The following is a 15,206-nucleotide window of genomic DNA, read 5'->3' as shown; positions in this document are numbered from 1 at the left end:
GCCAGCGGCACTAACTGTCACTCATTTAATCAACCTAAAACATAAATACAAGTGCTTATTTCTGTCAGAGTACCATTTCTTCACTTGATGTAACTGAGCAAAGCTCATCACACTACCTACTTAGTAATGATGTCGTGTTCCCTTCCCAATTGTCTGTCCCTCTGAGCTTAAGCCTTGTTCCCACATCATGCTATGAAACAAATGCGTAGGGCTGGTCGAAACATGCATCCCAATCTGTAGCGTCACCGTCCCAGAAGGTGCGCATAACATTCTTAGCGTGCAGAGGCAATGGCGTGGCGATGTCCTTGGCTTGCTCCAAGTAAAGCTCTGCAACAAGCCGACGCTTATCTACCCGAACCGAGGCTTCGATGCCAGCGACAACTAAAGGCCATTGGACGGATTTCTTCAGTTGTGGATGTTTTCTTGTCTCCTCCATGAGAGAATAGAGGCGATTTCCATGCATGGTTCTCAGCATTGTCAGTCGGTGGACTCTGGGCAGGGCTCCAACGCTCTGCAGCGAAGAAATGCAGAAGACAGCCACTGCAGAGTGAAATATCGCAGCGATGAGATCACGGTGATCCCTGTCCTCGTAGAAGGAGTCACAGTCCGTCCCATCAAAGCTCTCGATCCTTGCAACAATGTCCTCCGCAACTGCATTCGCTGTTGACTTGCCCATCGACTTCTTTGAGACCTCAGCTCTTAGATGGTTAATTCGCGAAATTTCCAAGAATAGCGGCATCGGACAAGGAATGTGTGGATGCAATCCGAGTGGATATATCTCCTGGATCAAATTAATGAACTCTTGTTGATCACAAATTGTAACTTGGTTGTCAGGTGGACTCGTTGTATTCGCCGAAGTCATCACACTGTGTCATTGTCGAGGTCAGCATCAATGCTTTGATTTACCCACGGGATCTAGACTTACATCATAAAAGACAGGAGCAAGGCTTGGCGGTATGGCTCCGACATGGCCCATCCCCGGGCACCGCCTCGACATGCGAGAATAGCCAGGAGACCGTCTACATGCTGTCGCCACTGAGGAGTTATGCATGCGTTGATCTGTTGGTGTTGGGTCAGCAATCATTGTAGACAAGAAGCCTCACTGTTGACTTCGACTGACCTCGGACTGGAGAAGGAGGATGACCCCTGTCAATACAACGTCGCTACTCTGCGTCTTCGGATTGGCGAGATCTTCGTTGATAGCCCGTATCGACAGGCCTCGATGATGGTGCATTCGGTGTTGGGCATACAATATAGAAGGACAATCATTCTTCCATTCTTTCTGCACATGCATGCGATGATGGTACACGATGCCAACCAAGTTGTGCGCAATCGAGATCGGCAGATATTTCACAACCTTGAGGGGAATTTCGGCGATGAACACGTTGCTGGTTGGCGGATGGCCTGACTTGGTGTATGGGTAGAACACGTCGTTGACTGAACAATTGTGATGTTAGAGATTTTCGATAAATCTTGGTAACAGCTGAATCTTTTTCCAATTCTGTGGGTTGCAACTCACAATACTGTACGGCTTCAAATACGTCGCAAATGTCTGTCCTCAGAGCTGAATGAAAGACGAGCTCTCCGCCATATTTGTTCCTGCTTCTAGTCAAGGCTTCGGTGTCTTCGATTTCCCCTCGGCTATGTAGCTTTGGCTTTTTTTTCATGGTCTTCTTCGTCGCTGTGTCTTTGTCTGCCACGCGCCCTTTGCGTCGAGTACGGCAGGTGATTTTCCCAGGTGCGAGCCAAGTCAGTGGCTTTCTGTCGTCGTAGCCAGGGCAAACGATGCCGGAAGCACGACACTTGTTACAGACTGGCTTGACAGAGTCGCAAACAAGTCGACGACGTTGGCACTCCCAGCAACGTCGTTTCCCTGGAATCTCCGGGGATAATGATGGCTGAGGCGCCGGTAACATTGTGTTGCGAGGCGTGGATCAGGTCCCAAAAGGTGCAGTTCAGCCCTACCCGAGTGACAGGTTAATATGCACCGGCGTTACCAGATTGAGTAAGAAGAAGTCGATGGAACGAAGGGGTCGAGGGTTTGATTGCGGAGGGGGCTCTCAACTCAGGCCACATCCGCATAGGCTTGGATATCTTAAGTATCCTATGCTCCGGGTGCGCGGGTTGCCTTGCTTGAGCCTCAGTGTAGAACACCAAGTAAGACGATTCGCTTGGCATAAGGTCTTGGCCAGAGTATTTTCCTATTTGGGTAAAGACTGCCATGCTGTGCTTCGCCTTGGGGGCAACAGGTACAACCGCTGATCAACATCCCCTCAGCCCTAGAGGACTCAACGTTGTAGCCAATGCGGGAGGGCTGATAGACATGTGGGGGCTTATGGTATCGCAAACCGACAAATCACTGAGCATCACGGGCGCCTGCTCATGTCTCAAGGATGATATCATTGTCTTTCTCCGCCATAGAGTCGGCCCGCCGACGGGTTAGTTAGGCAGAAGCAATCCGCAGACCCACTGCATCGGTTCTCGTGGCGGAAGTGGGTTGTATTAGAGGGAAGAAAAGGACCCCTGTTCTCAGCTTGCTCTCAGCTTGCTGCTCCCACTCTCAACCCAAGCGGTAGGCGGATACTCTTGAATAAGGCCAATTGACCTCGGTCGAGCTAAACACTAGTGAGCTCTTGATATGATCTGAAAACACTTCGCCACACATGAATCAAATAAGCCCAGACAACAAGTGTCGAAATGCACTGAAAGTTAGCCCTGGTACTCAAGGGGGGATGGCAAGATCAACACGATAAGTACCCGGCGCCATGTAAACTGCGCCTAACGCCGGCCGTCCCGGGTTTCGTCCCGGGACTTTCACACCTCGAAAACGCCTATTTATGGAAGATGAGGAATTGGATCGAAGATGGTTTGCCTGCAAGCCACTCTCAAAGCGTGGCCACGAACATGCTTACCTTGGCGGTTGTGAGCTATGCGATTGTCAGCGAATGGCTCTCTTGGCACCGCGCGAGAGTGGGCCGCCAATGGCGGCAATCAAATGACATCGCTTAATGGGTTCGAGATGTTTCCCCCAAGGTCTTGAGCGTGGATATGGGAAGTACGCCATTGAGATGATTGCTCTGACTTCTAAATCATGTTGAACTGGCAGAGGTGAAATTGACTGACCGACGCTTTTCCAATCCACATCGTCTCGATTTCTTTACGAAAGTAAAAAGGGCAGGCAGCAATTCCTCGGTCGCGTGGACGAGCTTGAGAGCTGAACGTCAACCCAAAAGCAGTCTCACTTGGTTTCGGTTTGATAACCCGTGTATCTATCACTGATAGCCATTTAGCTCCTCCTCCCTCGAACGATTGGTACTTGCTGGGAATTAAATTGGTTTGCTTTACATATCAAGCAAACATCTCTGGAGCAAAAATTAAGAAACTGGGCAAGTCTCCGCGATGCTCTGCGGGGTATCACGCGAACGCGGGGCATTGTAGGTGACAAGAGCTCCATTGCCATTTTATTAAATAGCATCAAGCACAGTTGGTTTTGATCTGAGATGGTCAGAAACCTCATTCCTCTGTTATTCATCTCAACTCATCATTTCTTGGTCATCTCATATCACCTCAAGCGCAAGCTCCACGGCACCACCTGAAGTACAAACTTAGCCAACAATCACTTCAACCTTGTTCGACACAGAAGGATGAGCGCCGGTCGTGTTATCAACGTGGTCGGATGCCACGCGGAGGGTGAAGTTGGCGATGTAATCACCGGCGGTGTTCTAGATGTGCCGGCCCCGAGCATGTGGCACAAACTACAACACTTTTTGACGCATAAAGACGAGCTGCGCCAGCTACTACTGAATGAGCCGAGAGGAAGATCGCCAAAGAATACGAACTTGATCCTCCCGCCATGCAACCCCGAAGCCGCTGCAGGATTCCTGATTATGGAAAGTGAAGAATATGCGCCAATGTCCGGATCCAACACCATTTGCACGGCGACGGTACTCTTGCAGACAGGGATGATCCCCATGCAAGAGCCAATCACCAAGTTCGCGCTAGATACAGCGGCTGGTCTTGTCGGCGTGACTGCGGAGTGCCAAGGTGGTAAATGCAGATCCGTGGCTTTCGAAAATGTGCCCGCCTTCGTGGACCGGTTCGATCTGCAGGTTGACGTCCCGGGGATCGGGACCGTCTCCGCCGACATTGTCTGGGGCGGAATGTGGTACGCTATCGTGGATGCGGCATCTGTCGGGATGACCATCGAGCCGAGCAAGGGCGCGAAACTTGTGGAGCTTGGCGAAAGGATCAAGTCAGCATTGAAAGCTGCCTACACGCCTCATCATCCGGAGAACCCAGAAATCATGGGCATCTCGGTTCTCGAATTCACAGAGCCGCTTCACCAAGATACCATTGGGAAGGTCGCCAAGAACACTGTAGTTGTGTCTCCCGGGCGTCTTGATCGCAGCCCTTGTGGCACCGGCACCAGTGCGCGGATGGCTCTGCTGCATGCCAAGGGCCAGCTGGCGGTTGGAGAATATTTCAAGCACACTAGCGTCATTGACACAGCCTTCGAGTGCCGCATCTCTCGGACTGTCAAAGTCGGAGATATTGATGCTGTGGTACCAATCATCAAGGGCAGAGCATGGATCACTAGCTACAAGCAGGTCGTCTTGGATCCAGAGGACCCCTTTCCTACCGGATTCAGAGTGGGGGACCAATGGCATGTCCCTGATATCGAGTCCTAGTCAGCGCCGAGGCACTGAGGCGGAAACATTCATATGTTGGGAGTTAGCCATAGACCGAGAAATAAAGGACCGCCTGCCGTAATTACTTGGCCGGAATACCATGTTGGAACCCTAGGACTTCGCGCCCCGTATGTGTTGTTGGCTTCCAGTTCCGGCCCCGCCCCCGGTGGGATACAGTCACTCAATAATCGTAGTGGAAGAGGTCGATACTGAGAGGTCGTAGCCCGAGACTGTCGACTAGTCTGTGGATTCATGAACAAGAAATAGTCAAGAGAAGATACGAGCTACGTTGATTTTGTACTAGTTCATCGCGCCGTGGTCTCTTCAAAAGCTTGAGATCCCGAACCGAATGGCGCTTTGTTTCCCAGCCGAACCGAAGAGAGATTGCGGGGGAATCAAGACTACCTCGCACCCCAACCCCCCACTCCGGGGAACGGGGTGGCCCATGTCTACCCCGGATTTCCATTCGGGTCAACATCTTCAACGATGGTCAAGATATTGAAATAACAAGGCTATCAGCCGCGACGAATACACAGGAATCATGACGTCCATCCCCAATATCACCATCAAGACAACATTGGGTGCATCAAATTTCCCTGCAGTTGCGACGGTTACTCGCAGTCGTGACCCGCGGGTGTTCTCTTCTTCACCAACACCTCAGATCACCTAAACAATCTTCAACGCACTTGAACTCCACCGGCCTTCAAGATGTCTTCATCTCTGGCTCCCGGAAGCAGTGGCGACGCGAAGCACAACAGCCAAATCGAACATCTCGAAGACCTCAACAAGCCGGGCTTGCAAGACAAACACGATGGCCATGTCGAAGGCAACGCACTTCTCATCAACCGAGATGGAGAGGTTCGCAGGATTCCAGTTCCGTCTTCGGATCCCAACGATCCCCTCCGCTTCAGACCTTGGGAGAAGTACGGTATTGTCTTCTGCTGCTGCTGGTTCTCTAGTATGGGTTTGTCGATTGCAAGTGGTCTCGGTGCAATTTTGCATGAATTCTTTGCGATGTATGGCCCCCAAGGCTATTCTTCCGAAGACATTGTTCTTCTGATTACTATTCCAACCTTGTGCATTGGTCTCGGTAAGATTTATCTTGACTCAAAAAGCTGCCGTTAAAGGTTGATTAGTGAACTAACGAAGGCATCACGATTAGGCAACTACATCATCCTTCCTCTTGCTCTGGCATACGGTCGACGCCCAGTATTCTTAGGATTCATGGTCATCCTTCTGATAGCGACAATTGCTGCCGCTTTGCAAAATAGCTATAACGGGCATCTTGCTGCCCGAGTGGTTCAAGGCTTGGCTACGGGTGCCTCAGAGTCTCTTCTCCCGCTGATGCTCACTGAAGTTACCTTTCTTCACGAGCGTTCCAAAATCTTTGGTCTTTACTGGATGGCACAAAATGCGATATCCTCTACTATCAACTTGACCTCGTCATATTTGAACCATGACCTGGGATGGCGTTGGTATTACTGGGTCTTCGTTATCACCGTTGCCGTCGGACTGGTCATTGCGTTCTTTTTCGCCTTCGAAACACAGTTCACCCGTCAACCCGAGTCGCTCGATGGACAAGTCGTCATCACGGACGAGTTTGGTGTCACGCGTGTCATTCCAGACTCTGAAGCCCAGGCCTACCTCGAGGAGATGAATCGGTCTGGACTCACGGCTCCGGGCGCCGATCAGGCGGCCGAGTCTCTGGAGAGAAAGTCGTATCTACAGCGCATCAGACCTTGGTCGACACCGCATCCCCAACCAATGCGAGTAATGGTCTTGAGTTGGAAGCACATGGCGGAATCATTCTCGTCCCCGGGAATCATTTATGCGGTGTTGACATCTTCCATTGCTCTTGGCTGCGGTGTTGGCATGTCACTGACCTACAACACTGTTCTGGTGACGAACTATCAGTGGAAGTCGGAAGATGTTGGGTTGATTAATGTTGGCGGCGTCATTGGCGCCGTTCTCGGCATGTTGTTCTGCACATTCGTCGGCAATCCATTGGTCATGTACCTCGCCCGTCGGAATCGAGGCGTTCACATCCCGGAACACCACCTGGTCGTCTTGGCTTTACCTGCCGTCATCGGTGTGGGAATGCTATTACTGTATGGCTACACCGCGTCAGGAGGGTACACATGGTGGGGTCCATACATCGGCTGGACCATCTTCCAGTATTCCTTTACCTCTGTTCTTATCATTTCCACTAGCTTCGCATCTGAAGCCGCGCCCAAACATCCCGGGCCGGCACTGGTCGTGGTTGTGGGAACTAAGAACGTGGTCTCGTTCGGTGTGACCTATGGGTTGACTCCAATGGTTGAGAAATGGGGATATCAAACTGCCTTTGGTGTGTTGGCTGGTATCTTTGGCTTCATCTTCCTACTCGGAGTGCCTGTCTATCTTCTCAATCCGAGGTGGCGTGCTTACATGTCAGAAAGAGAGAGCAGATCGACCAGAGCCTAGAAATAGGTCGTCACTTACCATTATCCATGACTTCGAGTGTACCTCAGCTACGTTATTGAGAGGTCCACGGTTCCAACAGGGTATAGCCGGATTTAGTAGACAATGTACTTTACAATGATGGATAAGATTGCGAGACTCACGTCATTTCTTTGCAAGACTAATGTCCAAACAATGTGCTCGTATTTTCACACATCGACGCCAGCCATGGAGTCGTGCTTGACGGAACCTGGCTATTCTTGGCCATAACCTCAGGCCCAAGTCGTGCCCATGTAAGCAGAATGAACCTGTTGACTGAGGGAGTGCGGCGACGCGACAGGACATCTCTGGTTTAGGTCGGTTCAGATCGGAATGTAACATGCACCCAGGCCCCTGGTCTTCAATCAAGAGAAGAGTGAACCATAAGGTTGATCGAGTTCGTTCATCTGGGTTGCTGGACGCAACTCAAGATTCCCGGTCCGCTATCGTCGCCCTATGCAATCTCGGTTCGGCTTGGCTCTTCACACCACGGCAGCCTTTCCCGAGCCGAGAGATCCACTGCCCTTCATCAAGTACTTACTAAGGTACCTTGGGAACATCGGCCGAGGCGTGACGGAATGCAAAGGGGAAGAAGCCCTCCCTCATAATGGCAAGTCTTCTTCTGTTGGTCCACAGTTTAAAGGCCCACTATCTTCACTGTCTCCATGATGAGTCGTAGGTGAGGGTGACCGACCCGTACAGTATCCTACACTTGGCAAGGAACCGAGGCCCCAGCAGGCCCTCGGAACAAATGTTTCCAGCTTGGCTGGATATTTATGAAAAGATAACGTCAAAGAATCACAATTATTGAACTTTACCGCTTATTGCAAGTTTTGACCAGTATTGGCGAGCGCATCGAGACACGTTGAGTGGGTTGTGAAATGAGATTCATGAGGTGAGATTCATTCCATTGTGAGTGAACATAGGTGGGTCTCTGCGTGGTAGTCACATGACCCACGCGATGCGGCCTCCTACAGAGGACGCGTCGACGCGTTTCAATCGTAATTGCCGGGCAAGTCCAGCACGCATAGGTACTTTCCCAATTGGGACGTCATCGATTCCGACCTCAATCATCCTCCGCCAAGGGATTCCACGGTCTATACTACCTTAATTGTACGAACGACTGATTCCATCGTGGCCTCCATTGTCGCCGACAATGGATGACGACTTCGGCTTCGACTCGGCCGATGAAGCCGATCTGCTCGCTGTAGTGGACGCTGCTCCCTCTGCAGCCAAGCGACCTAATGAGGATACGGATCAAAGTGAAGAACCAGGACCGAAACGACAGAGAGGTTCCTCCGATCACTCGGTTCTGGCCCGCAGAGTCTTGCGAGAACGATTCGGCCTGGAAAGCTTTCGTCTGGAGCAGGAAGCAGCAATCAATCGCATCATCAGTGGCGACAGCGCTGTTGTAGTATTTCCTACTGGCGGAGGAAAGAGTTTGTGCTATCAGGTATGGAGGCTCTGCTCAGAATAGTCACTTATGTCTAATATAAAAAGGTCCCCGCCGTGGCTATAAAGGAGCTCGACAAGGAAACAGTATCGCGCAGCCCAGAAGAAAGTGGTGTCACGGTCGTCATTTCTCCCCTCATAGCACTGATGAAGGACCAAGTTGATGCCCTCAGACGCCGAGGCATCGCTGCAGCCGTTCTGGATTCGACGCAAAGTCGCGAAGAGTTCGTCGATGTTCACAGCAAGCTGGCGTGCGGCAAACTCGATCTCCTATACTGCGCACCAGAGCGGCTCAACAACGAGGGCTTTCTTGCGTCCCTTAAGTCAATCCGTGGTGGCATTCGCTTATTAGCGATTGATGAAGCACATTGCATTTCAGAAGTATGTCTCAAATTGTCACAAACCCCCTACTAGTACTTAATACGAATTCCATCATCTGACAGAATCGCAGTGGGGACACTCCTTCCGCCCAGACTACCTGAAAAGTCAGTTTCTAACGCGGCCATTGTTTCCGCTCTGACTGACGATAGCTCTTAGTCGCTCGTTTTGCGAAGGAAGCCAATGTGGACAGAGTCATCTGTCTCACAGCGACCGCGACAGCAGCCGTTGCGAAAGACATTCGAACTACTTTCGACATCCCGCCCGAGGGTCTTTTCGTGACAAGCATGTACCGACCCAAGTCAGTCAGGCAATCACAATACTTCTTTTAGTTAGCATCATGCTCACATCTCCTAGTCTCCGATTATTGGTCGAGCCTATCACTACAGATGACGACCAAGTCGAGATATGCACTAAATTCTTGAAGAAACACCCCGGCCCATCCATTATATACGTCACAACCCATGCGGTAAGCTTCTACTCACCTCACAAAGGTGAACTTACTAACCTTGATACGAACAGGCTGCAGAAACTCTAGCCAATGAACTGTCTAAAAAGAAGTTCAATGCTCGCGCATATCATGGAGGACTAAACGCAGACGTACGGGGCGGAATACAAGACACGTTTCTCAAGAGTCAAAACATGATCGTGAGTTGGTCCGACAGCCTCCGGAGGAGAGAGTTCTGACATTGACATCTACTATCAGATTGTTGGCACAATTGCATTTGGCATGGGTATCGACAAGGAGAACGTGCGGACCATCATCCATTTCGATCTTCCAGGCAGCCTTGAAGCCTATAGCCAACAGATTGGGAGGGCTGGACGAGACGGCAAGCCAAGCACGTGCATGCTCTATCTTTCGGACAAAGATTTCTTTGTCAGAAACGTCTTCATCCATGGCGAACGACCATCCATGCTGGCTCTACGCGCACTGTTTGAGGAGATCTGCAGCAAGGAGAACTGTCAGCTGAAGCCCGGAGACCCCTTCTCCGTGGCTATCACGTCGCAATCACGGCGGATAGACATTAGGGTTTGTCAAATCTATTTTCCTTGACTTTAGTCGGCATTCATCTCAACTAATGGTGGACAGGAGACCCAACTTTCCATCATCTACGCCTACCTAGAATTGAAGTTCGGCCTTCTCCGGGCTAGCACTCCTCAGTACTCCGAATACAAATATCAGGTGCTGCAGCATCGTGCTCTTGAGATCGACGGCTCACCAGCATCGAAGTACATCTTATCCCACTCCAGAAAAGCGCAAACCTGGACAAATATCGATGTTGACGTTCCTATTGGGAACGGCGGAGTAAGTCGCGCTGATATTACGCGGAAATTGGACTCGTGGGCCGAGTCTGGCATCATCAAGCTCAGTAAGACCGGTGTCCAAAAGGTCTTCCGCGTCAGCAAGAAACTCCCAAGTCAGCAGACCGATATTGACGAAATCATCGACAACATAGACGAGGAAATTGTGAAGAAGGAGAAGCAGGATTTGCAGCGCGTTCAAGACCTGGTCAACCTGCTGACAGGCAAAAGCTGCCTTACTCGTGGGCTTGCAACTTACTTTGCCGATACGACTCACTCTTCAGTCAAGGAATGTGGCCACTGCACATGGTGCGAAACACATCAGCAGGTCAGGTTACCGGGATTTACCCCCAAACCTTTAGATGAAAAGGCCATGAGAAGGGTGTTGGCCGTATGCAAAGAAGCATGTCAACAAGAGGCGAGTAAGGCCAAAGGTGGTAAACCGAAGACCACAGCACTTCAGACTAGGCAGGCTCTGGCCAACAGCACAGCCAAAGACGATGCCCGATTCATGGCCTGCGTGGCTTTCGGTATCCGGACACCCCGCATCAGTAGCATGAGCCTGCACAACAACAAGGCCGTGTTTGAGACAATGAGCACCTGCAACTTCAACGTAAGTACATTCGGGAAAGCCAAGATGTAACGTTCCCTATGAGCATCGAACTGACCTTGGATCAGGATCTCGTTCAGAAATTCGAAGACATGATAAAATGAATGAAGTAATAGATTTCCGAGGTCTCAATTGATGGCTCCACTATCAGACAAACGTCAAGTACAGCTGGAGGCTCACGAAGTAGCGGCAATATGCCTGGCTTTACGATGAATTGCCGAGCTATGTATGTATTGATACCTTAGTTCGACTACGAGGCCCTGGCAAATACTCAACTAGAATGCTCAACTATATCGTGTATCCTAAAGGTATCAATCGCCCTGAACTTCAATCATAAACGCCTGTGGGGTGATTGGTAGATCAAGAACTGAAAACCAAGTACAAAAACTGAAGTACACTCGCTGTCATTGATATCTGTATCAAAGAAAGCCTTGCTGTGGATTCAAAGGAAATCAAGTCTTTGATCTGAATCTATCACGGCATCAAGTACAGCCAGTCGACTGCCTCTCCCAAATACCCTTTCTCGACGGAATCCTCATCTCGTCCATCAAAGTCGAGTTTTTCTTCTCCTTCCTTTTCCTCCCAAGTATCACAAACAAACACTTGCAAATTACGATATTTGCCCGTCTTCCTGAGTCTCCGAAGGTGCTCCTCCAACCAATAACGATATGGAGAATGATTATGGTGGCGGTCTCGTGCTCGTACGATACGCAGCTTTCGTAAAGATTTTGGGAACTGGCGTAGAATGTTTTCGTCCTGTGTGCCGGCGTCCTGTAACTGCGTCGTGAAGGTTTCCAGATTACAGAGCTTGTGTAGAAGCAGACTCGCTGTTTCTCCAGTCGATCGATCGGGGAACCGGACACTTAGAGCTTTAAGTGTCTCTTTGTGCTCGACCAACGCGTCAATCATATCCACCATCTGACTGACACTCGACACACATCTGTCAAGTCCGAAATGACATAAGTGCTTTGGCGTCGAGATAATTTCCATGATGAACGGTTGCATGTTTAAACTCGACCAGATGGAAATATCGGTGAGCTTTTCCCAAGTTTGCGATCCGTCAAACCATGCGTCGTCGAAATGCTGTATCTTGAGAGATCTTAATTTTGGGGCATTCTTTGAGATAGCTTTGACAAGCTCCATTGGAAATCGTCCCACGCGAGGTGTGCATTTGATGCGTAGGGTTTCCAAGTTTGGAAAGACGTCATCTTCCATCAGGAGAAGTTTGTTCGAGACATCATGGTTTCGGTGATTTTCACTCAAGATGTACTCAATCTCAAGTTCTCTCAACGATTTGGCCATGAGAGGAACCATTATGGCAAGTATGTTGAAATGGCCGCCACGATTCCATCCTTTTGGGTGAACTGCAAGCCTCATTTTACTGAGTGTCTCTTCAATAAACAGAACTTCGTCATCTGACAATCTCATCTCTTGCTGCCGAGGAGATTGCTCTGGAGCGTGGATAGGAATGCACACACGTCGCACATGTTGTGTACAATATGGGCGGGAGTCCCAACCTCTAATGAGAGAAATCAGGTGGCTATGTCCGGGTTTCACCAGCCAGACGTAGCTGAATAGATTTCGCCTGACCAGCTGTCGAAAAGCTCGACATGTTCGACTGAGTGCCTCCAAGTCTGACAGCTTGCTCTTGAAACTGGCGTCTACCCAGTACAGGTGCGAATACGATGGCGCAGTCGAAAGCTGATCAAAAATATGCTGGATAACCTCCGGCGGTAATTTTGCAATCCCCACCATTGCCTTTTTTGTGAAGGTATCTTCCCGTAGATGCATGAAATGCCGTGTGGAACTTAGTTATGTTGTGAAGTGCAGTAAGTGTTGGTGGTAAAAGAGTTGGTGAACGTATTCAGAGGAGCTGTTCGTCAAAGATGTTTTCTTTCATGACCCATCTATGGCGTGTATTTCAGAAAACTTTGTTATGCGGACCGACCGTATAAAGATGGACTTGGTACAAGTCACTTAGCTGTTTCTGTCAAATCAGTAACCTGTGTAGTCTTCTGGTCCTCAAGGTCCGCGAATCTAGGGTATCCATCGGTCTTAATACATGCCGACACGTACTGGCATTCCAAGTTTAGCATCCGAGCTTCGAACTATTAATAACGTCAAGATCTTCTGGTCTCTGTGGCCAGCTCACATTTGCGTCGTATATCTACTTTCAGAAGTGCGTTACAGGACCGTACATTCAAACCACGGCCAAAACGGGGACGTGCTACCATCGTCGATGGATGCTCTGCCATATTCACTTTTATGGTTCTGCGGAATTAAGGGAGGAAGCTCCCCTACTTTTGTTCACATTTAACGTTGCGCGCCAACCAGGCTAGGAATTTGGCTTTTCTTGGACATTATGAAACTATTCTCCGAGGTTGTCAACTGCAACTGCAGAGTATGTTTCGTATTAGCAATGGTTCTGGCTGGTGGCAGATTCCTTTCTCAGTTCACCGATCTCAGTACCATCCATCCCCACATGTCCATGTCAGCTATCTTCCAGTATAATCCATTTCCGCGTGGATTGTAACTTGTCAAAGGACATTGGGCCACAGTGGCATATGCCTTGACGGTGAAGGTCTTCAGAGTATTTCCTATTCCATCACCTCAATCTCCTCGGCTTCCTCCACGTCCCTCTTATTGCCCTTCTTGCCACCCTTGCCTCCATTGAGCGCCTACAATCTCCTGTTAGCATTTATTTCTGCTCAAAGAGTCGACGTTCACACTCACGGCCTGCTTGTTCTTCTTGTTCTGTTGCTCACCGCCCTTGAACTCGCCAGAGAGCTTCTTGAGAGTAGCCTGGTCTTGCTTAGAGTTGTTGCCCTTCAGGCCCTTGGCCTGCTTTGCCTCCTTGGCCTGTGCACCTTGAACCTAGAGACGAACAATTAGATATAGGTCGCTCGAGATGACAATGAAAAACACATTTGCCATACCTTCTTGAGGCCGTCATTCAACTGCTTGTTCTTGGGATCCGCGTTCTTCTGGTTCTTCTCGCGTTGCTTCTGTCCCTTGGCGATGTCCTTGTTGAGCTGGCCCGACTGCTTCTTGAAGTCTTTGGTGCCCTCGGCCTTTTGGACCTTCTTGACGTCCTTTTGCTCTTGCTTTTGAATATTAATATTCTTGTCGATGCCAGCGGCCTCCTTCTTTCTTCCCGCCGCGCTACCCTTCTTAGATGCGCTTTGCGCCCGCTCAACAAGTGCGTCTACCGGTGCCGGCACGGGCAGAGCAACAACGAAGGTGAAGAGGAGGAAGAGAGAGAGGATGAGCTGAGGGACGCGCATCTTGGCGATTTGGTAGTATTAATGAATGATTTCAATAAGGTATTAAGGGTCGACGCCGTCAAGACTGTAGCTCGATGAACTGAGATGAGAAGGAGATGGTGAAGAAAAAATGTTGTTTGTGATGGCGCTTTTGAGCAGCTTATATACGCTCAGTTTTGGACTCAACGGTCAATGGAAGAGCTTGTTGCGAGTCATCGTCCCATTTCCTAGGTATTTGCGCTTCGTCCGAGGGATGTCGACGGATCTAGCCACCATACATTGACAACGTTCTTCTGCCCGAAGTCGTGATGCTTTCGTGATCGTTTCGCCCTGCAGCAGAGGAAGCTTTTCTTGTGTCGCATACGAGAGCAATTACGCCCGCGAACCATCTGAAGTCAAACGACTGTTGACAAGTGACAAGCTTTTGGGTGGAGTCGAAACGAAGAAAGTTTAGCCGCATAAGTGTTTTGGGCTGAACCTAGATGCCAAGACCTTTTACACCATGCTGAATATTCGGGTCACATTCCACAATAGATGCCAAGATAGATCGGACTCGACTATAAGTATTGTTTTAGCGCGAGGCTGGTCAGATTATACGCGGAAACGGAAGGAGAAAGGGACATGGGAAGAACGATTATGGTTCTTACACCAAGTGCCTGGAGAGACGATACCTGTATGTTCTATGTCTTGGTCCTTAGAACGGATACGTCGTACTTCGAGACTATCCCACAATCATTACAAAAGTATTCAGAACCTCTCATTATCCCATCGACTGCTGCAAGGCGACAGTACATCCGAGTGCGGGGGAAGAACTAATCAGGCGTTATTCCGATTTATTTCTACTATATCCGCAAATCAAAAATTCATATCTCGGAGAAGTTGGAGAAAAGCTGGAGACCATTGTACTGTCGCCTTGCAGCAGTCGATGGGATATTCGAGCCAAACTTGGCAAACTACCGCTTCGGGTAAATTTGAGAGAGTCAGAATGCACGCAAGACGAAGGATGCATGAAGCTGGAACCACTCCAGCCCTGCT

The 15,206-nt window shown here is 49.8% G+C and overlaps 6 protein-coding genes across 6 annotated transcripts; 3 read left to right on the top strand and 3 right to left on the bottom strand.

Annotated features, from left to right (window-relative positions):
• Positions 1 to 190: 190 nt before the first annotated feature.
• Positions 191 to 1,916, bottom strand: CCOS01_00091 (uncharacterized protein; the record flags this gene model as incomplete). Its single annotated transcript, XM_060448288.1, has 4 exons — positions 191 to 866; positions 926 to 1,059; positions 1,121 to 1,437; positions 1,520 to 1,916. The coding sequence occupies 4 exons, from the start codon at positions 1,914 to 1,916 to the stop codon at positions 191 to 193; spliced, it is 1,524 nt and encodes a 507-aa protein (XP_060319726.1).
• Positions 1,917 to 3,644: 1,728 nt separating this feature from the next.
• On the top strand, positions 3,645 to 4,688 carry CCOS01_00090 (uncharacterized protein; the record flags this gene model as incomplete). Its single annotated transcript, XM_060448287.1, has 1 exon — positions 3,645 to 4,688. The coding sequence occupies one exon, from the start codon at positions 3,645 to 3,647 to the stop codon at positions 4,686 to 4,688; it is 1,044 nt and encodes a 347-aa protein (XP_060319725.1).
• Positions 4,689 to 5,396: 708 nt separating this feature from the next.
• Positions 5,397 to 7,151, top strand: CCOS01_00089 (uncharacterized protein; the record flags this gene model as incomplete). The annotated part of the gene is made up of 2 exons (XM_060448286.1): positions 5,397 to 5,778; positions 5,851 to 7,151. The coding sequence occupies 2 exons, from the start codon at positions 5,397 to 5,399 to the stop codon at positions 7,149 to 7,151; spliced, it is 1,683 nt and encodes a 560-aa protein (XP_060319724.1).
• A 1,171-nt stretch (positions 7,152 to 8,322) lies between these two features.
• Positions 8,323 to 11,012, top strand: CCOS01_00088 (RecQ family ATP-dependent DNA helicase; the record flags this gene model as incomplete). Its single annotated transcript, XM_060448285.1, has 9 exons — positions 8,323 to 8,619; positions 8,667 to 8,999; positions 9,070 to 9,103; positions 9,156 to 9,297; positions 9,354 to 9,465; positions 9,519 to 9,644; positions 9,703 to 10,026; positions 10,087 to 10,911; positions 10,977 to 11,012. 9 exons carry the CDS (start codon positions 8,323 to 8,325, stop codon positions 11,010 to 11,012), a joined length of 2,229 nt encoding a protein of 742 aa, XP_060319723.1.
• Positions 11,013 to 11,382: 370 nt separating this feature from the next.
• CCOS01_00087 (uncharacterized protein) lies at positions 11,383 to 12,663 on the bottom strand (the record flags this gene model as incomplete). The annotated part of the gene is made up of 2 exons (XM_060448284.1): positions 11,383 to 11,559; positions 11,677 to 12,663. 2 exons carry the CDS (start codon positions 12,661 to 12,663, stop codon positions 11,383 to 11,385), a joined length of 1,164 nt encoding a protein of 387 aa, XP_060319722.1.
• An 842-nt stretch (positions 12,664 to 13,505) lies between these two features.
• On the bottom strand, positions 13,506 to 14,192 carry CCOS01_00086 (uncharacterized protein; the record flags this gene model as incomplete). The annotated part of the gene is made up of 3 exons (XM_060448283.1): positions 13,506 to 13,586; positions 13,642 to 13,782; positions 13,845 to 14,192. The coding sequence occupies 3 exons, from the start codon at positions 14,190 to 14,192 to the stop codon at positions 13,506 to 13,508; spliced, it is 570 nt and encodes a 189-aa protein (XP_060319721.1).
• Between the last annotated feature and the right edge of the window lie 1,014 nt (positions 14,193 to 15,206).

Source organism: Colletotrichum costaricense (assembly GCF_030867565.1).
Source record: "Colletotrichum costaricense strain IMI 309622 chromosome Unknown Scaffold_1.1, whole genome shotgun sequence".
Taxonomy (NCBI): domain Eukaryota; kingdom Fungi; phylum Ascomycota; class Sordariomycetes; order Glomerellales; family Glomerellaceae; genus Colletotrichum; species Colletotrichum costaricense.
This window is presented reverse-complemented; position numbering and strand designations above follow the sequence as displayed.